Source organism: Tachysurus vachellii, chromosome 10 (assembly GCF_030014155.1).
Source record: "Tachysurus vachellii isolate PV-2020 chromosome 10, HZAU_Pvac_v1, whole genome shotgun sequence".
NCBI lineage: Eukaryota > Metazoa > Chordata > Actinopteri > Siluriformes > Bagridae > Tachysurus > Tachysurus vachellii.
In genome coordinates, this window is record NC_083469.1 from 9306191 (window position 1) to 9329858 (window position 23668).

Consider the following 23668-nt stretch of genomic DNA (forward strand, 5'->3'; position numbering starts at 1 on the left):
ATAAGGATGATATTAGACAAATGTGTTTACCATGAGTAGAGCGAGAGAGAGAGAGAGAGAGAGAGAGAGAGAGAGAGAGAGAGAGAGAGAGTGTGAGAGAGTGTGAGAGAGAGAGAGAGAGAGAGAGAGAGAGAGAGAGAGTGTGAGAGAGAGAGTGTGAGAGAGAGAGAGAGAGAGAGAGAGAGAGAGAGAGAGAGTGTGAGAGAGAGTGTGAGAGAGAGAGAGAGAGAGAGAGAGAGAGAGAGAGAGAGAGAGAGAGAGAGAGAGAGAGAGTGAGAGAGAGTGTGAGAAAGAGAGAGAGAGAGAGAGAGAGAGAGAGAGAGTGTGAGAGAGAGAGTGTGAGAGAGAGAGAGAGAGAGAGAGAGAGAGAGAGAGAGTGTGAGAGAGAGTGTGAGAGAGAGAGAGAGAGAGAGAGAGAGAGAGAGAGAGAGAGAGAGAGAGAGAGAGAGAGAGAGAGAGAGAGAGACAGAGAGAGAGAGAGAGAGAGAGAGAGAGAGAGAGAGAGTGAGAGAGAGTGTGAGAGAGAGAGAGAGAGAGAGAGAGAGAGAGAGAGACTGTCAGATGGTGAAATGAGTAATAATAATAATAATAAGAATATTTTTCGCTTGCGTCCTGAAACAAACTGACAACTCGACCTAGATGCAAGTTGCGAACTGTAATGTTGTAAAAATCCCACCAATCATCACAAGCATTTATTAACATCTCTGAATAAAGATTAGAACGTTCCTCAACTGTTCCTCATCCTGAAAGCTGCTCCGACCGATTCCTAAAGGTTCGAGTCACTAACACTATGCAAGACTAGGGAAAGCCTGGAGAGAAATCTGAGCAGATTAGGATCTAACCCATGTGCTTGAAGAGTTGGAAATAATCCCATAAGCAAAGAGCCCTGGGGCAGTTGTGGGATTAAAGTAGCTAAATTCAAATAAATCTCCAAAGTACTCGGGGCTTTCTCACTTTGGAGGACGACTGACACATCAATGCAATCTCTCATTTACAACAAAGCCCTTTCCTGAGATAGAAGGACAGAGAGAGAGAGAGAGAGAGAGAGAGAGAGAGAGAGAGAGAGAGAGAGAGAGAGAGAGAGAGGACCATGGATAGATTTAGTGAGAACAGAAATGATGAAAACATGAAGTAACAAAAAAAAAACCCAAACTGATTTCCATTACAAAAAAAAGAAAAAGCAAAAGAAAAGAAACAGAGCATGAGACCTAGTGTCCTGGACATCCTCCCTTCACTTAAAGAACTGGCCATGAAATCTCAGTCTAATTAAACATAATTACACGAGAAGGCTGAATCCAGGCTCCCAATATTCCCCAAGTACACCTTCCCTGTTCTGCCCAGGCTCACCAAATATACTCAATTACTCCTCCAGTCAAGCTCCTTTAATGATTTTTCTCTTAGTGAGTGAGAGGAGAGAAGACGAGTGGGTGGCTTTAGGAGAAAGGCGCCTTCGTTACAATGATGTTTAGTGTAGCAAAACCTAATCTAATGTGCCCTTTCCTACTAGTGTAGGCAGAGCAGTCAAAACAAATCTGTGTGCGTTTAATGCGGACATTAGTATGAAATGGTCAGTGAAATCTGGGTCTGCCCTGTGAAACGAGGGGAAGAGAAAAGCAGCGAGGACAGATTGAGTCTGTTAATTGCCCACCTGAGCACAAGCCCTGCCCTGACTGACGATCTCCAGGGACCAATCAGAAAGTGACATCCGGTGAAAAATGTATTGAAGGGCATCATGTAGAGGGGAGAACCATCGCTCGGTTTCATCTCTGTTTATTCATTCATTCAGATGCTGGGAGAATTTAGTTTAATATCTCATGGAGGAAAATACCAAGTGTTAACATAGGAGTGCTGATAAGTTTTAGCAATAACAGAAAATTATTCTACGATGCAATTAAAAGCAGATTATGTAAGCAGTGATAATTAAACAACTGAATGTCCCTTTTCAACAACAATGTATTTGAAAAGCAAATATATATATTGTTGTTGAAAAGGAAAATTTAGTTATTTAATTATCACTTTTAGTTTTACATTTATTTGTTATTTTTTGGAAAAAATAGGAATTAGGAATATTAGGAATTAGGAAAAAAAAAAAAAAAAAAATATATATATATATATATATATATATATATATATATATATATATATATATATATATATTCCTAATTCCTAACTTTTCCAAAAGTTACCAAATAAATGTAGAAAATATTCAAGCTGCTGATATGATGCCTCGTTCTGCTTTCTGATTGGTCGACGGTCACTCACCGGCAGACTGGAAGGACGGTCCTGCTGAATCAATCCCATCTCATCGTGGTTGGGTTTTCCAGCATTCCCAGCAGGTTGGCTTCTGTTTCCATAGCTCTCCTGAGTCTCCTGCGACAAAGAGACGGACAGAAAGAGAGATAGAGACAGAAAAAGATGTAAATGCAGTTGTGTGTGATTCGTATGTGTAAAATTGAAACAGTATGAAAGTCATGAAAGTTGCACTCGCACTGATGACTCTATTGCATAGAAAAAATATGAATAAGAGTATGTACAGTATATGAAATATTAAAAAATATTAAAAAATATAAAATATATAGAATATAAATATATTTTATTAAAAATATATAAAATAATATATTATATGAGTACATTTATTAATATTCGATTCAATTCAATTCAAATTTATTTTTAGATATCGATTTTAACACTTGACATTGTCGCAAAGCAGCTTTACAGACCATAAACATAAAACAAAAGGTTAATATAAAGATTAATATAATATAAAAATCCAATATTAATATTAGATATATTTAAATGTGTTTGTATTTATCCCCAATGAGCAAGTCTGAGGTGACTCAGGTGACTGTGGCGAGGAAAAACTGTACCTTGGATGGTAAAGGAAGAAACCTTGAGAGGAACCAGACTCAAAGAGCAACCTCATCCTCATATAAGTTAATATTTCCTAATATTTTCTATTAAGAGATGAATATAATTAAATCTAACAATATTCACTATACATTTTAAAATTAGCTTCTTTTTAAACGTAAATATTTAAAATAAGAAAACTGATTTGCAAAGAATATTGAACCAAGATATATTGCTCAGATTTTATTTTTTGTTTGATTTTTCCTCACCTGAAGTAAAAACGTGCAATTTCGTTCAAAACGACCCTCAGCGTTTGAGTTCAACATGGCTTTTGTTAGGATACGGTTTACTACAATTATTAATGATCCTTCTGTGATCCGAAGTGCAAACACAGCAGGAATAAAGATGGAGAATATCAAATGTTTTTCCGATTGTTATGGCGAAAAAAAAAACCCCAAAAAAACAACAAAGCACATTGAGCATTTCAAGCTAAATTGAATGAACTGCCAGTTCTTGGCTTCTAGCTAATAAATAAACATCTGTGCTAAAAAAAAAAAAAAAAAAAGGAAAAAAGAAAAAAGTGAAACAGAACAGATGTTAAATAAAGGTTGATATTATTTGACAAACTCTTCTAGCGCATAATTCAGATCAACAGGACGCATTCTTAATATTCTTAATTCTAATAATATTCTTAATATTAAACAGAAAGGAAATGATTGGAGCGTGTCACATTGGCAGCGTTAAACCTGAATGATTGAAGGTCAGGACTAGAGAGCGAGGAACACTACGTCTTACTCAGAACCTGTTGAACGTGAGAGGCAGAGACTGGCACGTCGCCAGGGAGTATTCAATTACCTATTAGGAAGTCATTCATTTCTACAGCGCTTTAAAAAAAATACACAGCACTTCCTAAAGTAAACAGTCTGTCAAGATGAAAAGCAGGCAAGGTCATAAACGACAGGATTGTGAGGAAAAAAACATGTCTTTCAAACACAATGCTGAGGGCGCAGGCATAGAAGTGTACACACACACACACACACACACACATTTACTATATACTGTGTATATATTTCAATTTTTCAATTTAAACATTGTGTCTTTCAAACACAATACTGAGGGCAAAGGTGTACAAGTGTATATACACACACACACACACACACACACACACACACACGCATATACACATACACAGGTTGGTTTTTATTATAGGTAAGATGTATTTCTACTGACGTGTATTATTGTAGCTGAGGAACGCTATAACATATTCATTAAGAAAACATATATATATATATAATATATATTAAATAATATAAAATGGTTTCTTAATGAATATGTTATAGAGTTAAGAAATTATTTTATATTATTTAATATATTTAATTTTATATTACATAATATTCATATATTTTTAATGATGATCAACAAAACATTCTCACAAATCTCTCATTTCTTCAACACAAGTCTTTCTTTTATATATTATATGAAATATTTATATATATATATATATATATATATATATATATATATATATATATATATTAGATTAGATATATATATTAGATTTATATAGATATATATATTTATTTATTTTATAGATTTTCTTTTAAGCATTGAATGAATCTTTTTTACATCCAGCTCTTGAAAACAATGCTAGAGCACAATTGAATTCTGGCTTCTGATTGGTTTAGATGATGTTGATTCATTTTCTAGAACGGCAGCTCTGACTGTGTTACCTGCTGTAATTAAAATCACAGGTTTTAACCCCATTGGAAAGTGTTCAGCTCAGGCAGAGTTGCTCATTGCGGTTTCTTGATAACTATCTGCTAGGGCAGTCAATTTAAAAACATGCAAACTATAAACAAAAAAACTATAAATATGAATATGAGACAGAAAACCATCAAGACGAGAAGAAATACAGTGGCACACACAACAGCAACAACAAGCAATTACAGCAGGAACAACAAAAAAACTTGACAGTGAAGAACTCGTACAGTGGTGGTAACAAAGTGTGATAAGACACAGGTGAGAGTGATTAGTGAGAGGTGCGATGTGTGATGTGCAGGGAATGATGGGTAGTGTAGTTCTGCACTCCTGTGGTGCTGCCATAGCGATAACGAGCTGAATGTTTTGTCTTGTTCGCTTCAAATGAATAAAAGGCTGGAAAAGACTGAAGGTTTATATACAGTAAAGCTGCTGTCATGTGAGTGATAACAGGAAATCTTTAGCTTTGCTGTTTTAAAATCATTAATGGAGATAATTCTTGATAATTAAAAAAAATATTTCTTAATAACAGTTCTTAATTTTTTGCTGTTTCGATTTTATCTCTATGACTTTCCGGAATGGGTTTTTAGTTAAATGTCTTCTATTTCAAGAAATGTTCATGTTATAAATAATTCTGTGACATTAACTACATCAGTAATACTGTGATGCTGATTTTATTACATGCTTTTTCGCTTGAAAAAGGCGGCTGCTAACAAGCGGCTAAATGGGACCACAGAGGTGTCAGGGATGTTAGACGTCATCACACTGAACAGGAAAACTTATCAACCTCATCTAGTTTAAGTTTATACACAGTATATAGTAAATGTGTGTGTATATGTGTGTGTGTGTGGTCTGGGGGGTGGGGTGAGGGGGTGGGGGGTGTTTGGGGGATGTTTGGTGTTTGCACGTGTGTGTATGGGTGTGTGTGTGTGTGTGTATGTGTGTTTGAGTGTTTGGGTGTGTGTGTGAGCGTGTGTGTGTGTGGTCTGGAGGGTGGGGGGGTCAGGGGTGTTTGGGGGATGTTTGGTGTTTGCACAGGTGTGTGTGTGAGCGTGTGTGTGTGTGTATGTGTGTTTGCGTGTTTGGGTTTGTGTGTGAGCGTGTGTGTGTGTATGTGTATCTGTGTATACATGTCTGTGTGTGTATATGTATATGTGGGGGTGTGTTTGTATGTATGTGTGTTTGTGTTTGTGCGTGTGTGGGTGTGTGTATGTGTGTGTATATGTATGTGTGGGGGGTGTGTTTGTATGTGTGTGTGTATGTGTGGGGGTGTTTGGGTGTGTTTGTATGTGTGTATGTGTCTGTGTGTGTGTGTGTGTCTGTGTGTGTGTGTGTCATTGTGTGTGTGTGTCTGTGTGTGTGTGTGTGTGTGTGTGTGTGTCTGTGTGTGTGTGTGTCTGTGTGTGTGGGGGGGTGTTTGGGTGTGTTTGTATGTGTGTGTCTGTGTGTGTGTGTGTGTGTGTGTGTGTGTGTGTGTGTGTGTGTGTGTGTCAGGTCAGATCGAGGTCATCTTTTGCGAGTTAAGACATAATCATGTACATGTTCGGGGTTTTGTAGATGTTGTTTCTAAACCAGAGACGGACGCGTTTTCTAGCTTGACATAAATGAGACAGAAAAGGCAGTCAGGTGGTGTGTAAAGTTACAGTTGAATCAGTACACTCACATCGCACTCGTTCTTGCCCTCAAGGCAACGTCTCAGAGCACACAGCGTGTGATGCCGAGGCTTTGCGAGCGGCCCGCATGTAAATATTTGAATAAAGAAGTCAGATGCCTCAAGGAGCAGTTTGTAAAGGTTACTTTTATCTTCAACAACAGTACAACAGTACAACAGTACAACAGTACTCCTGGCCTCTGGCACAGCAAGTCAAAGATTTTCATGTACAGCCTTAGATCTGTTATCATTTCCACAAACCTTTTATTAAATGATCAGACAGGCGATAATTCATGAAGTAACACGCTGGGGGATAAAACTAGCACGCAACGCAGACGCACACCTGCACGTGTCCTGCGGAAGCTTATTGCAGACGAATCGGAAAAAGAGACTGGAAGAGAAATAGCACGAGTGGGTGGTGGGAATGTGAAAGGTAAAGAGAATTCAATCACATCATACGAGCACAATGGCGAGGAGCAGTGTGATATTAGCTTATGTAACGTCCCGTCAATGGGCCGATTTTCCAGCATTCACAAATGGAAAGCACTTTAATGAAGGTATTAGGGGTGAAATGAGGGGAGGAAGTGATTCCTCTTTTATCATTTTCCCTCAGCTGTAAGTGTACAGTGTATGGATCGTTCATGAGGGCCTTTCCTCCCTGGATTCATCCATCTCTCTCTCTCTCTCTCTCTCTCTCTCTCTCTCAGTCACACACCCTCTGTATCTCGCACTCTCGTGTCCCCTTGACAGGCTCCTCATGACTACCAAATGAATTAGTCATTCTCGTACCTTCCGTTGCAGATCCCAGCCAAATCTGCCACTAATTCCATTAATATTCATTAAAAATTAAGCTTAATTGCATGTCTTTAAAAAGCCCCGTGCCCCTTTCTGCCCTGAGGCGCTGCAGGACAGCCAGTTCTGATTTCCACTGGGCAGCTCAGCTCTTCGCCTGTCAGCAAGCAAGGGACTGCGGTGCCCGCTGTTTATTTATTTATTTATTTATTTATTTTTTGCCTGAGATGCACCCTATGTGTGTGTGTGTGCGTGTGCGTGTGTGTGAGTGGGTGATACTACGAAACGGCACAGGCTGAAACTGAGGAAGAGCGAGGCTGACACGCGACGAGACACAAACATGCGTATTTCACACATGAAAGGCACAGGAACGATGGGAACGCGACGGAGTGCCGCGGCGCCAAAGCCAGCGTGCTGAGACGACACGTCGCACGCTCTCATCTCGCATTCATAGCAGCGGCGCTCCTATTGAACGGCATATTTTTAGAGCGTCTCGCATTTAAGAGAGCAAAGGATGCAGAGAAAAGTGGAGAGTTTAAAAACACAAATAGGCGTCTGAAGAGAACGGAGCATCGGCGTCGGAGTGTGAGAGAGGCGGCTGATAAGAAGAAGAACAAGAAGAAGAAGCAGAGGGAGAGTGAGAGAGAGAGAGGGAGTGAGAGAGAGAGCTTTATCCCATTCGTATTCATCCTCACGCTCCCTGGGTGTCATTAACCCAGACAACAATGCCACTTCAAATTGGGCTTTTATAATTAAAGCAATCAGAGAGTTGCCTAATATTACTGGGTGTCGAGAGGAAACGAAACGAGAGGGGGAAAAAAATTGCCGTGACTTATTAAGTCAGCAGTGTAGGGGATGGAGGTCTTGAAAATATGAAATGACACGTCAATATAACCTAGCTCTACCGAAAGAGAAAGACTTTAAATGACTTGATAAACAAAACTGTATATTGAGGCACACTGAAGCAACAGCCCTCCTCCTGCCAGACTCTCATTTGTTTTATTGATCCAGTTCTGTCAAATTGGCATACGCACACGCAGCATTTGTCAGATTAGGAGATTTCTGTTTCAATTTACATCAGCTGTCTATTAAATTCTGCATAGACTATCAAGAAAGTCCTGCTCGTGCCGTTTAAACCTTGGGACGGTTGAACGTTTAGCTGTGGATCTTACTGATTTCCTGGAGCACTATATCCTGTGCGGTATAGTCGCTTTGCTAATCAGGCTGCTGAGGATATGAAAGATCCTGTTTTTCTTAAATCGCCTGTATCTGTTATAGCATTACACAGACCATCGAGGACGCTCGACGGCTCTATAGATCGGCTTTTAAATCCAGAAAACCAATTTTCATAGATTTGAGTTAGTTGCTTGGTTAATGAGTTTTATCGTGTAAAGTAGGACTGCACAAGTTAGCTAATGAGATAAAGTCTGTGTACTAAGTTAAGAAAGCATTATCATGAATGATTAACAGTTATAGCGTGAGCTTCAGGTGTCTTTTATAGTCTTTAAATCTCAAAGTGTGCACAACAAACCGATCATTAATTGACTTTAAATCTATGACATTTACTACAAAGTATAAAGATAAATGAATCAAAATTAGAACTAAAGCGAGTTAAACAATTAGGTCAAAAGTGTAAAGTTAAACATTTTGAGAGTCGCTCAACTTTGCGGTCGGTCTTCATCAGTGATCGTTTGAAGACTTCAGCAGGAAGAAATTAGTGGTGTTTGTTGTGAACTTAGAAATTGTTCTGACCTCTTAGTTCCTCAGGAGCTCTTGGTTACTTAATTCCACTGGACTACAAACTGTTGTAGAAAGGACATTATGTACATTTACATTATTTACTGTCCAGCATCACCCAAATGAGGATGAGGTTCAACTCTGAGTCTGGTTCCTCTCAAGGTTTCTCATACTGTATCATCTCAGGGAGTTTTTCCTTGCCAGCGTCATATATAGTCATTTTTCTACACTTTTCTGCGCAATACAAATAAATTGAATTGAAATGAAATTGATCGAATTGAAACGATCACAAAGCATAAGAAATGAATTTACATTCACAATGTAAAATTTGTGTAAACCTTTTACATAGAATTTGAAAGTGATCTGCTCAGGAAATAAAGAGTTATTAAAACCGGATCCAATCTCTCAGTGACTGCAGTGTGTACACTCATACAATACGTGTACATCTAGAAAATACAGCGTAGCGGTGGACCGTGCTTCTCTCACTAGTGTAGACGTGTGCACTCCTCTGGGTCACCTTAATGGCTACATCTGTACTGCCGTGTTCCAATACAATGTCTCACAGATTGGATTCTTAACCAAGCAATCCCCCTGACCTTTTACACAGAGCAGGTACAATACTGACCCACATCCCCCTGGAGATAACACACACCTCGTGACTCATGCCCGGAGCACGCTGAGAATAAAATCACATCATCACATCACGGTCCCCAGTGCGCAAAACTGATAAAAAAAACCGAAAAAACAACTGCAGCCCTTTCAGGTTTAACGCTTGTGCTTTTCTTTTTGGTCAGGATCACGAGAAGAGTAGTCTTGAGTCATGACAGGAAGTTTACAACTAATTACCCGCAAGCTTTTCCAACAGCTTTACGTCATGCAAGACTAGAACATGAACACTGAATAACGTTTGAATATCCTAAGTCTGGAATGTGTAGACACAATGTCAGCTTACCAAATGAAATTTAGCCCCTATTCAGCTAACATTTCCTAAATGAGGCCCCAGGGGAGAGCAGCTTGAAGCACAACTCGCTTTCAGCTCGCTGCTTGATTAAGACTGGACAAACAATCAGAATTTGCATCTGAAATGCACTGCAAAACAAATAAACATGCCTCTAGAAGCAAAGCAAATCCACACTGCAATTAGCAGGTGGCAGTTTGCAGAAGGAAATGAAGAAAAACAAAAAAAGGAAGAACAAAAAATCCTTCTATCAATCATCTTGTTGGAGGATTTTTTTTTTTTTTCTTCTTTCAGCCAATGGAAAGCGGAGCGCTCGTTACCATGCAAAGCGTCGCATGGCAATCCGGCAGGACATTTAGAGGACTCTGATAAACTATGCCATTTAAAAGGTTATGACAATTAAAAGCAGCTCACGCAAATTACAGTGCCTGGACCTTTCACACGGATGGATCGCTCTTATCGCCTGGCGCCAAGCTCTCGGCACTGCATGCCCTCTATTTCCTGCTGCGGCTGCCCCCTCCTGCTCCCTCAATCTCGCCTTCCCTTGCCCCTCTCTACTTCCTTCTCACTCCCCCCCTCCTGGCTCAGGATGCTTTTATTATCCTGTTAATTAAGCAAGCTCTTAGCTAATATTCAAATGCTGACCAATTAATGACATTGAACTTTGGATAGTACTGCCTCTTTTTCCCGGTGCCGAGGTAGCAGCATCCTCGCGATGCCTCCTCCTCCTCCTCTCTGCTATCATGGGGTTTTGATTAAAAAGGCTTGCTCAGGGAGGATGATACGGCCGGGCGCTGCTGCCATTGCCACGCCGTTTTAATTAACCTTGTGTGGTTTGAATATGGGAGGGACATCGTCACAATGCACAGACAGACACGGTGAGCAGACAGAGGCTGACTCGAAAAGGTACGTCACTGCATGTAAATCGTTATGTGGCTATCTTTACGCATACTTATAAAGAACATGAAACAAAATGGCCTCTTGATTTAATCTGCGGTGAACCTATGCTTAGTTACAGAGAATAGCTGGGCTACAGAAGGAAAAGAAATAAAGCATCAGGAATGAATCAGGTGGATTTGGAGGCTAAAAAGAGCCACAGAAGTGTCTATAAAAAATAGAAAATATTAAGAAAATATGTTTCCCCTAATTATAACATTAGAGGCATTCAAGACTTTCTCAAAATATCTTAGGTATCTGACATCAGCAGCGACATGACATCAAGTTCAAGATCAGACCGGAGATCATACAGAGTCAAATCAAAGCAGAAGCCTAAAGTATCTTGACATCCAGTGTCATTTATTAAACACTGAACACCACTGAAGCTCTGTTAAATAGTGCAGTTTCAGTTTTCTTACTCAATAGGATACTTGCTAATTCCTGCACAGCTAGTTCTTTAGATGTGGCCAGTTTCTCACCAGCTACCAAATGTGAAAGTTGAAGGTTTAAACATGTCACATGTATATTTATTCTCCAAATCACCTGCTTTTTTGAACAGCAGCTAAACACGCTCGGAGATCGCTAACTGATCCTCTTCTTCATTCCTGTTCACTAAAAGATGCCTGCGATTGAGTCTCTGTGATCAGTGATCGAAAGAGAGAGAGAGAGAGAGAGAGAGAAAGAGAGAGAGAGAGAGAGAGAGAGAAATGCCATCTTGTGAGTAGGACCAATTATCCTGTAGTACTCCAGGCATGAGATAGCTGTGGCTTTCTCATAATCTTACGATAACCGGTGTAATGTTTGTAGACCATTTTAACACAAACATGTGCCTCTGTAATGCAGATACCAAATAAGGAATATTTATATAATACCTTTTATCAAAAATCTCAGAAAGAAAAGATCAGCCGACACACTATTTTTAATGGTAATTAACGCTTGCATTTTAAAAGGATAGACTGATTTAACTAGCTTATATTGTAAAAGGCTAATCCTTGGCGTTACCTTTTGGTTCTCAGACATACAGTTTCATCAGATTAAAGCAAAAATAATGTAATAGAACAGTTGAACATATAAAAAAGCAGTTATGACTTGTGTAGCAGATTTTCTTTTGTAGGTAAATATATGAATTTATTTGCAATTTAGTTAGCTCCTTTATTGATAAAGGAAAGGGTTTATACAGATTTTGGTAAATGTACCATTTTTTTAAAATTACTTGTTAAGAAATGTGAAAGATGCAAACAAGGTGAAAATGATTGAGCAGAGAAGTATTATATTATTCTCTGCTTTAATTTCAAATCCAGGGCCACTAAACTGCCAATGTTGTGTGCCTGAGCAACACTCAACTGCACGGTTGTAAAAAGTGAGATAAAATGTAAATCATTCTGGATAAAAGTGCCAGAGAGTATATAAGCAATGTAAAGGTCACCATTAAGGCCAGTATTTAGTTAGTGGGTCTTTTGTAAGCAAGGAATTTTAAATTGCTTCTCACTCACTCATTCATCTTCTACCGCTTATCCGAACTACCTCGGGTCACGGGGAGCCTCAGGCGATCTCAGGCGTCATCAGGCATCAAGGCAGGATACACCCTGGACGGAGTGCCAACCCATCGCAGGGCACACACACACACACACTCATTCACTCACGCAATCACACATCTGACAATTTTCCAGAGATGCCAATCAACCTACCATGCATGTCTTTGGACCGGGGGAGGAAACTGGAGTACCCGGAGGAAACCCCCAAGGCACGGGGAGAACATGCAAACTCCACACACACAAGGTGGAGGCGGGAATCGAACCCCCAACCCTGGAGGTGTGAGGCGAACGTGCTAACCACTAAGCCACCGTGCCCCCTTACATTGCTTCTTCTAAAGATAAATAAAACACACACACAAATAAAGACAGAGTGGATTTCCTTCAGTAAAATGAACAGTGTGATCGGTGTAACAGTGACAGTATGGTGATGCACTGTGTCAAATGAATTATTCCCTCACTCACTCTTTAGCTGGTGGAGAACCAGGTCCAGCCTTTGCTAGATTACACTGGACAAGGATTTCTCCTGACTTTCTGACAATTTACTCGTCTATTTCAGTCTGGTTTTGTGTATAATTCTCCACATTCCTTATTTCCCTGTTTTTCTACTCGGTGTTTGTTATCCATTAAAACCTCCAGCCTTTGTATCATCACCCCGTGTGTAAATTCTTGACAGCTGGAGTGTGAGTAATGCATTTTGACTCGGGGTTGCACATTTATTTGAAGTACCAGAACACAACAAGCTTATATTTGAAAGGGTTTGATGCCTGAAGCCAAAAGCAGGATTTATGGTGTACGGTTTGAAGATTCAAGTCTAAAACAAGACAAGCAAAGAAGTTTTTTGTAGGCCTTGCTCAATATGTGGCACCGATCACGACCCTGTCACACAATCAAAAGCCGAACAAAACAGGTAATGATGTTCCTTGCATCCCGAAATCTTAATGAAATGCTTTTCAAGCTCTTGTCTATTCAAGTGATTGCCACAACTACAATAAAAGGACGTTTCTCAGGGAAGCCTACCTGTCATCAGAAAAAAAAAGCTGTCACATCTTTTTTTGTGGGCTGTTGATGATTTTTAAGCTGACGCAACACTTCTCGTTGCCGAGAACTTGTGTTCGTTTGAGCGCTGTCAGCTGAGGCTGCGAGTGAAGGAAAAAGTAAGGACACTCTCAAAGAGATGGCTGATGTGTGATGTGTGAGGAAGCCTGTGACAGGACATGGCAGCGCTCAGATAGCAGATAGCAGCCGAGAACAAACACAAAGTCACTTTGTGAATTCAAACGCGCAGAATATGACAGAGTCGGCTCGCGCGGTACCTCTGTGATTCCCGAGCTCCGTGCCGAGCCGGACACATGAACTCAGAAACAAAGCCGCCCTGTTCCACCTCTCAGTTGCAACCTGCCTCTGGCTATCGCTCGTTTTCTTTCTATCTCTGCTCACCATGTCCAAAAATAGTACGGCAAGGGCTGGAGAGGCCATCGATACATCAATCAGAGAAGAAAAACCCAAAGACTCTGGGTTTTGCTAGAGGAACAATATTAAAAAGCCAGTAGCTCAAACAGACACTACAGAAAATGATACTGTGAAACAGAGCCATAACTTTACATGAACATCAATACACGTTAATTAATAATCAATACACTGAAAATATAAAGCATGATTTAAGAAAAGCTTGATTACATAACTAAGTGGGTTATGCTACTAATTCTCATGAATGAATAAATGAATGAACGATTTAATGAATGAAATTCTGTCCATCTAACATAAAATAACTGACATTTCACCACCAACGCATGACAGAGAGAAAAAGTCAGGACCGAGAAAGAGCACAGTAGAAATCAATACCTCAAAATGGAAGAGTTTGGCTGTGTGTGGAGCTTCACAGTAGAGATAAGCGTGGTCTCAGAAATAAACCTGTACCTGGCTCTCAATTCACACACGCAGCTTCCCGTGAAGATAAAGAAAGAAAGGTCAGGCTAAAAGCAGAGCGCCTTCACACAGCCAAGCGGCTCTTTGGAGAAAAGCTCCTAGTCCCCTGGCCAAGGCAGGGCTAACCTACTGTCTAATCTGGCCCAGTGCAATAGAAAGGAAAAAGCCACATTCCATATCAAGCTCTCATAAGAGGCTGGCTTTGGAAGAAAAGATGAAAAAAGGTTAGAGCATCTATTGGACCACTACAGGAGATCAATAAGGATGTTTCTGAACTCTTAAGAGCTTCATGCTCTCAGAAAATGGTCAAATGATGAATCCAATGCTCATACTCTTACAAATACTTTTATTATGTCATTATACATTTAAGGCCAAGGAAAAAAGGATATATCGGAGCTTTTCCTGCTTTAAGTAGTCATTCCTAACCCTGGATAAACAAAATCCTGGGTTATTTTGTTTCACGTTTCGCATTGCTCATACTTTACGCGGGATTAATTAATCCAGGATATACAGGATATTCAAAATCTGAAGTTTCACAAAGTACATTGCTAAACCTTGGCTTCTTATTTGTATATTTGTCCCATCAACAACCGTGATAAATACAACATGTGGCCACGTTGAATAACAGCTTGTCTTAAGCTTTCACCCCAGTGAGGAAAAAAAAATTCTCAACCTGAGCAGTTATTGTTATTTCTTTCATGGCTTTCAACCTTTTTTGGCCTTTTTAAGTTTGTTGTGCAGTTGACCAGGCGTTTGTTGATAAAATTTTTCGATGTCATATATTTCCATCTTGTGACAATGTGCAATTAAGTGTTTTGTTGTCTGATACCACTGAGCTGTTTTATAAAGAGTTTTATACATCCTGGTTTTCATGTTTCTCTACCCGGGGTTAAACGTGAGGTTTAGAAAGTAAAGCGCAGTGTGAAAAGCCCTATTAAGTTCTGGGGCAACTGAAAACCATGCGTATACTGTATTTGCCCAAATAAAAGGACACCATGCAAACGATAGTGGATCGTTGATCATTGTGGATCACAGTTGCATCTCAATAAATTAGAATATCATGGAAAAGTTCATTTATTTCAGTAATTCAACTCAAATAGTGAAACTCGTGTATTATATAAATTCAGCACACACAGACTGAAGTAGTTTAAGTCTTTGGTACTTTTTATTGTATTGTGCTCACCTTTAACAAAAACCCACCAATTCACTATCTCAAAAAAATAGAATACTTCAAAAGACCAATAAAAAAAATTGTAAATTGTTAGTCCTTCTGGAAAGTATGTTCATCTGCTCAGTACTTGTTTGGGGCTCCTTTTGCTTTAATTACTGCTTCAATTCGGCATGGCGTGCAGGTGATCAGTCTGTGGCACTGCTGAGGTGGTATGGAAGCCCAGGTTTCTTTGACAGTGGCCTTCAGCTCATCTGCATTTTTTGTTCTCTTGTTTCTAATTTTCCTCTTGATAATACCGATAGATTCTCTATGAGGTTCAGGTCTGGTGAGTTTGCTGGCCAGTCAAGCACACCAACACCATGGTCATTTAAGTAACATTTGGTGCTTTTGGCAGTGTGGGCAAGTGCCAAATCCTGCTGGAAAATGAAATCAGCATCTTTAAAAAGCTGCTCAGCAGAAGGAAGCATGAAGTGCTCTAAAATTTCTTGGTAAACGGGGGCAGTGACTTGGTTTTCAAAAAACACATTGGACCAACACCAGCAGATGACATTGCACTAGACTTTAAGCAACTTGAGCTATGAGCTTCTACACACTTCCTCCAGACTCTAGGACCTTGGTTTCCAAATGAAATACAAAACTTGCTCTCATATGAAAAGAGGACTTTGGACCACTGCTCAACAGTCCAGTTCTTCTTCTCCTTAGCCCAGCTAAGACGCCTCTGACTTTGTCTGTGGTTCAGAAGTGGCTTAACAAATGCATTAAGTTATGTGTTGCGGTCTCACAAGAATGTTTCCATCACCTTATGGAGTCTATGCCACAAAGAACTGAGGTAAGTGCAGATGTACTTTCTAAAAATCTTTACCATCAGATTTACAATCTGCTCACAACAATTGTCTAAATCTATTTGACACAAAGTATGTCTCTATTACTAATCTTGGGTGACAAGAACATAGGCAGGCACTGCAGACCACAGCATTATGACATATAGGATGCGGATTTAGATGGTGAAATGGTCCACCTGATCTTCTGATTTATAGCTGGACCTTGGCGGGATCATAAAACTCCTCATATAGGTCCATAATCCTCCAACACTTGTCAGTAATATCCACGTTTCAAAGTGTGGTCTCGCCTTTCAGGCAGAGTGTGATCAAAAAGCGGCTGATGGTGGGAGATTGTCAAATATAACGCCTCCGTCATTAAACTTGATGTGATTGTGGAGTAAAACTGTCCCTCTCTCCAATTGAGCCTTCAATTTGCTGGCAAACATGAAAGCAGAGGAGAGGCTGAACAGAGCAATCAGCTGAACAATGTCCCATATCCGGGGTTAATGGTGGCAGAGGAGGTCTAAAAAATTGAGAGTCAGAGTGCCAAAATGATATAAAAAAGACTTTTTATCCCAAGTTCAACCCCAAAAAGATAGTACCATAGTACACAAAGGGACGATGTAATGCTTGGATGTGGTGGAATAAAAAAAAAAATGGAAGAAGAAAGCTGCTTTAAAGCATGATAATTCGCCTCTTTCGGCATAGAAAAAGGACAATTGCAATTGTTAACACTCACAACGGCTCACACCCAATTTGAATAAAGAGGATCAGTCCAAGGTGTTATCCAAAGGTCAAGTTTGCCTCTCTGCTCTCAGGACTCCTGTGGATAATTTACTATTCCAGAATACAAATAGCCTGAAGCCGACCTGACCTACATCAGCCTTCAAGTATGGGCAGCCAGAGCGAGAGAGTGAGAGAGAGAGAGAGAGAGAGCGAGAGAGAGAGAGAGAGAGAGAGAGAGAGAGAGAGTAAAGATAAAAAGCTGGACTTGATTAATGCAATCGCCCTTTGAGTAGGAAGGCAAGGGAGCACTAGCCTGGAGTCCGGCGTTGAGAAAGAGCTGTGTTTCACGGCTGTGTTTTGAAATAAGGAGTGGCTTGGAAACAAACCTAGCATAAACTACAAATTCTTGCAGATTTCATCAGAGCAATTTCTGCTGAAGATTACACATGATGGGAAGTTGCATGATCTGTCCAGGCCCTCCTGAATGTTACCAAATTTTGCCTCCAGCTTTCCCAAAGTCCCTGTACCTCCCACTCACTTTTCTGTGACGCCCCGGAGACTGCATTTCTGCCGCTGCAGCTGGAGTTCAGTTAAATCAGGCGGATTCCTCTCGGGCCATGAACGATGAGAACCACATGGCCTTCTCCCAGGCTTTATGTCGCTTCTTTTTTATTGCCTGTCTGTTTTCCCAAATGAACTACTTTTCTTTGCAGTAAGATGCAGATGAAATGGAAAAAAAAAAACCCTGCTTTTCTCATAGCCAATTTGGGTAAATTACAGTAGATCATATGAAACTACAAATACAAACATTTCTGCTGGTTAAAACCAGCAGATTAATGCACTATACATTTGATTGATTTTGAATGTCTAAAAAAAAACACAACCCCCTCAAGTCACCCTGATGAGAGTCCTGGCTTAAGAAGCCCAGTTCTGCCTACATGGTATGGACCAGTGAACGATTGCAGTGCAAGAAATGGCAGAAATAGAACTCATGCATAATCAGGACAAATAATCAAAAGTATCAGCCTACGTGCTTGCGGCTCGGCAGGAGCCGCAGGAAAATAATGACGGGAGGGTGTTAGGCTTTACCTGCTGTGTGGTATGACGAGGCTGGCTGTAGGGTGTCTGGTGCTGAGACTGCTGGGGTTGCTGAGACTGGCTGTAGTACCCCGGCTGGCCCTGAGGACAGTATCCTCCCATGCCCTGCTGGCCAAAATGAGCCGGTACCTACATGGGACAAAAAACAGAGATCGTCAGAGATCATACTCCAGATGAAGAATAAAATGATATCCCCACATAAAGAGATCAAATAACTTTCTAAGACATTTGATACTGAATAAGGGATGCTTGTGATATTGCAGAGTGAATTCTTCCACATTTAGTCGAAACACAGACGATGAGGGTTACAATTTCATTAACATTTGAACAATAACCAGCCATATTTTTTAAACTGTACACAGAACATGTTCTGGCATCAGCCTCACTAGAATATTAGTCTAAACCATTTCTAAATAGGGTGTAATAATATCTCATTATCACCTTCACTCCAACAAATCACAGTTCATTTACTAATCATTCAGACTTACCTCAGAGGTTCCAGATTAGTTCCTGTAGGTGTTTTGACATACCATAATCACAATGTATAGGAATATAATTACAATCTGCTATTTTTTGTCAACACCATTAGAAACTGTTTGACAATGTGCCTCTTCAATACACACAGTACAATGTCAAAACATTAGAGTTTAACAGAATTTACACACAGTCAATTCAGTAGGTTCGCAACCTTGGGGCTTACCTGAGCTACAGATAGGGTCTCAGAGTATAATCATCATCATCATCATCATCATCATCATCATCACCACAATTATGATGATGATGATGATGGCAATAATAATATTGATGATGATGATGGTGATGATGATGCTAACAACAACAACAACAACAACAATAATAATAATAATAATAATAATATGATGATGATGATGATGATGATGATGATGATGATGATGATGATGATAATAATAATGGTGATGATGATGGTGATGACGACGATGACAATGATGATGATGACAATGATAGTGATGATGATGATGATGATGGTGATGACGACGATGACAATGATAATGATGATGATGACAATGATAGTGATGATGATGATGATGATAATAATGATCATCTGATGATGATGATGATGACAATGTTGGTAATAATGATGATGGTGATGATGCTCAGAACAATGATAGTGTCGATGACAACAATGATGGGGATGATGAGGACGGTGGTGATGATGATTATGCTCATAATGATGATGATGATGATGGTGATGATAAAAGAAATCAAAGTTGATCATGTACCGAGTAGCTTATAAACGGAATCATATCATATCATATCATATAATATCATATCATATCATATCATATCATATATAATGGGTGTGAACTTCCTTCCCTCCACGACTTTTATACCAGGCGGTGTATGAGGAAAGCACAGAGGATCATATGAGACTCCAGCCACCTGAGCCATGGACCTTTCTCTCTGCTACCATCAGGCAGACAGTATTTCAGCACCAGATCCCCCACTGAAAAACTCTAACCGATAACACCACCACAAGCAAAATCCACTGTATTTACCATGCACTGCACTTCATCATCACTTACTGCACTGATATCAGACTTTGACTATGAATGTCCCTGTACTGCAAGTGCATTTCCATCTTCCTTTTTTTAATGTTAATAATTTATAGTACTGAATATGTGCAATATCAGTATCAGTCCCACTGACTGCACACTGGGTAGAAATGTACACCTGTAGCACAAGAATGTCTTTGTTTATAGATAATTAAGGCACAAGACAATGACACTGACCATCAATGATCAAATCGTTTCCTTATAAACATAAATATCTATCATGTATATTAATCTGATAGTCGATACTGATATATCCACAATATACTCACTAAACCAGTGCAAGAACACCGAAATGAATATTCCACATCCCGACTTGTGTGTCTTTAACCCCAAAACCCCAACTGTTTGTTGTTTGTGCTGTGCAGGGTTCAGTGCCCTTGTGTGTATTAAATCACACAGTTTGTTTGCAACAGCCAAGATTAAATGTGCAATCTCGACCACGTCACATGATTTTAATAAGCTGCAGTGCGTCACACAAGCCCAGTCCTGTCATTAGACTCTGTGAGTGCAGGATGCCTGCAGTTCTGAGCGCTTACGTGCGGCCATTTATCAAAGAATCGTTAAATGCGGGAAAAAAAAGTTGTTTGTGAGGTTTTGCTTTTGTGTGTAATTTTCTTGCATACCTGGTGCTCCATTCTACTGGCTGAATCGAAGCCAACATGTTGGACATTTTCTATCAGTGTTATTTTATCGCAGCAAGTCAGATTTAAAATAAATCAGGATTTTCAGTTTGTTTTTCCGTCTGCTGGATAACCTTACAGGGAATTTTAGTGTTTAAAGCTAATGCCTACAAATTTAAAATGCTTATTTGCACCTCAGGGAGCAGAAATGGGTTTGATATCACTTTTTACTTTGAAGATATTTGTGTGGGGAAAAAACATTTTTTTTTGTTTTGGGAACTTTTCTAGCCCCTAGAATGCTAGGTAAAAAAACAGAAATACTTGTCTGAGGTAAAAAAAAAAAACCTCATTTCTGAGGTAACCATTTCTGAGGTAAATACATGTGTAAAAATGTGTCTGGGGTAAAACATGTCTGAGGTAAAAATGTAAAAAAAAAAAAAAAGAAACATGAGGTAAAAATGTGTAAAAAAAAAACTTGTCTGGGGTAAAAACGTTTAAAAAAAAAAACATCTGAGGTAAAAACATGAATGAGCCATAAAAAACGAACTTTTTATGAGCCATAAATTGAGGAGTCTAACATGACAAAAACATTCAATGCTGAAAAGCAACAACAAAAAGACTAGCATTTTATCTCCTTTTTTTATTCTCAATTTTATTATTAAACAAAAAACAACCCAGTTAAATCCCCAGTGATGAATGAACACCTACAGTGTTGAATTAACCCCTGCAGTATTTATTTGCACAGAAGCACTGTAGGTGTTCTTTCAACACTGCAGGTTTTGCCATGTTTCATACCTCTTACTTACAGCTGCACGCTATGAAAAAAATCCTCGTGATAATATCCTCGAAAAAACACATCATTATATGATAATCATAAAAAAATAAATAAATAAATAAATAAATAAATAAATAAATTATGGATTAATTACAAACATGTCTTTATCATACTATAAGTTTGCTGCCACACAGTGATTAAAACAAAGACACGGATTAAGAAGCAGAGAGATAGGAAAGAGGAGAGACCTAAAAATAAAGACGTTATAAATAATAAATAAAAAACATACAGTGCTATTCCCTTATAGCAGTTAATAATAGCTAGCTCTTATTAGCTTTTTCATATATAACCTAATGCTAAGCTCTGAATTTATTCATTGGTAATAAAACGTAAGGCACTTTTGGTAGATTACATAAAAAAAAGTAATATTCTGCATGCTTTAGGAAGTGTAGGCATTGCTAGGATTTCCATAATAAAAGTACAGTTCTTTTGAACAATGTGTTTACTAATGGATGGAGGAAAAACAAGGTTTATTTCTGTGCAGAAATTAAATTTTAGCATTTTAGTAGTTTAGTAAAGTGTGATTTAAAAGGAAATCTGTTCTTCTGTAAATATTTGTGCACATCTAAATATGTGCTATTTATCACGCTATATGTGAAAACTTTTTAATTTTGCTCAGAAATACAGAAGAAAAAACTCATTTGATATCAGAGTGAAGTCATGTGCGGTGATTTACTTGATCGAGCCATATTCAGCTTCAATCAGCCACATGGAGGGAAACACTGCTGAACGATGTGTTATGGCACAGAAGTGGTCTAGTGGATCTAGAAAGCTCATGTTGTCTTGGGAACGTATGATTGCTCTTGTGGCCTGCTCACCATCACACGCAGCTGGGACCATTACACTTCACATAACCCCCTCCTCCTCTCCACCTCCCCAACCTCCTAAACCTCTTCCTGCTTACGCAACAGCTCTTGATGAGCAGCTGCTGCAGCGCGGCATGGGCCGAACACGCTCTTTACTCTGGCAGGGAAAATGTGCTGTAGCCATGTGGCCAGGCTTCTATTTCATTCTAGTTCAATGCTCCTCTGTGCGAGCCAAAACGTATGCTGTGACTCATTTGACATGCCAGACGAGTGCGGCTGGAGCGACTGCAAAGCGTTGCTCAATGGAGCCTGTTACTGTAGATGGCTGAACGGCTCCTCTCTTACACGACGGCCAAACCACCAGGGCATTGAGAATTATTTTAAGAATGAAATTGCTGTGAAACCACTGATAGCCATGACGTTGCCAGGTTTTTCTCAAAGCATTTGCAAGTATTATTAGCACAGAGCATTTTCCTCATCAGTCATAGCCTCCATATGTTTCTGCTTATGCTAGACAAATAATGATTTGATCCAATACCGAGAGCTGATTAAAGAGAGCGATTATAACATGAACATTAGTCATGTGATGCCCTTTTCCTTTAGGCTAATTTCACGTAAACATTCTTAACCACATTCAAGCTGCAGACAAACGTGTGGCTGACATATCGGGTATGCAATCATCGCTCATATTTTAATGTAATGATTTTGAGATTTCTTTAATGAAGGAGGGCTTTTGTTAGCCATGATGAGCAACGCTGCTTGGCTGCATGCTGTAATGAATGAAGCCATGCTGCTGGCATGAGCCGAGCGAGGCTATTAACCCCAATGCCAAGTCATCTGATTCCGCAGCATCTCCTTTTGCCTAATGAGACACTTGTTGGTCTGTCTGCTTTCAGCTGCAGTACTGATTCTCAGCAAAAACACACTAGGATCAATATGCCAGGGAGTCTTGGATACCATGAGAGAGGCATATTTAGCATTTAATGCTTAACAATGAAAATAGATAATTAAACATTAGCAGTAATAAATGGATTTTATATTACTCCTGATCATGTTGCGTTGGAGTAAGGTTGACACAAAAATATGATAAATTATGATCAAGCTATATCTAGAAACATCAGTAAACCCTTTTGGCTATTCCTAAAAATCATTAAACCCTATTGGTTATTCTGAAATATCTAGGATCCTTATTGGCTATTCGTAAACATCGGTAACCCTTAATGTGTTCCAAAACATTGGTGATCCCTATAGAGTGCTGCAGGAACGAGTCCTAAAACCCGGATATGAGTTCACATTTTTGCACTTCTGGTTCCATCACACCGAATTCAGTAACTTTTTTTAAATGGCATTGTGGTTCAAAGCCTGAAATGAGGTCTGTGGTTAACACAAGCTCAAAATATTTTCAGCTTTTATTCCACAACATAAAATACCCACTCAATACCCACTCCTGATATTTTAAAGCTTTTTATGAAAAAGGCAGTTGCTGACAATTAGCTAAACAAGATTACAGAGATTGTTACGGACATTAAATGTCATTATGTCAAACAGGAAAACTCATCCGCTGCAGCCTGGTTGTGGTTATACTAATAAATGCACGTATCAGGAAATGTTATTAAATAAAGACTGAAAGAGTTGAAAGCTTAGCAGTGGTGATGCTGAAGTCATGCGACTGTGTGTGGTGTAGTTCGTTTATAGCCTTTATAACTTCATCTTTTTACTTCTGATTATTCTTTTTAGGCTTTAAAATTTATACTTTCATTTGTGTTCATATGTGAAGATTATATTCATTCATTCATTCATTCATCTTCTACCGCTTATCCGAACTACTCTTGGGTCACGGGGAGCCTGTGCCTATCTCA

The 23668-nt window shown here is 39.4% G+C and overlaps 1 protein-coding gene across 2 annotated transcripts in view; it reads right to left on the minus strand.

The window, feature by feature from the left end:
* LOC132852222 (AT-rich interactive domain-containing protein 1B-like) overlaps positions 1–23668 on the minus strand; it is a 211666-nt gene that overhangs the window by 144732 nt on the left and 43266 nt on the right. For both annotated transcript variants that reach the window (XM_060879303.1, XM_060879302.1), the window contains exons 3-4: positions 17948–18085; positions 2263–2370 (exon numbers count right to left, since the gene is read on the minus strand). In XM_060879303.1, coding sequence (XP_060735286.1) covers positions 2263–2370; positions 17948–18085 — 246 coding nt within the window. The remainder of the gene's footprint in view (positions 1–2262; positions 2371–17947; positions 18086–23668) is intronic.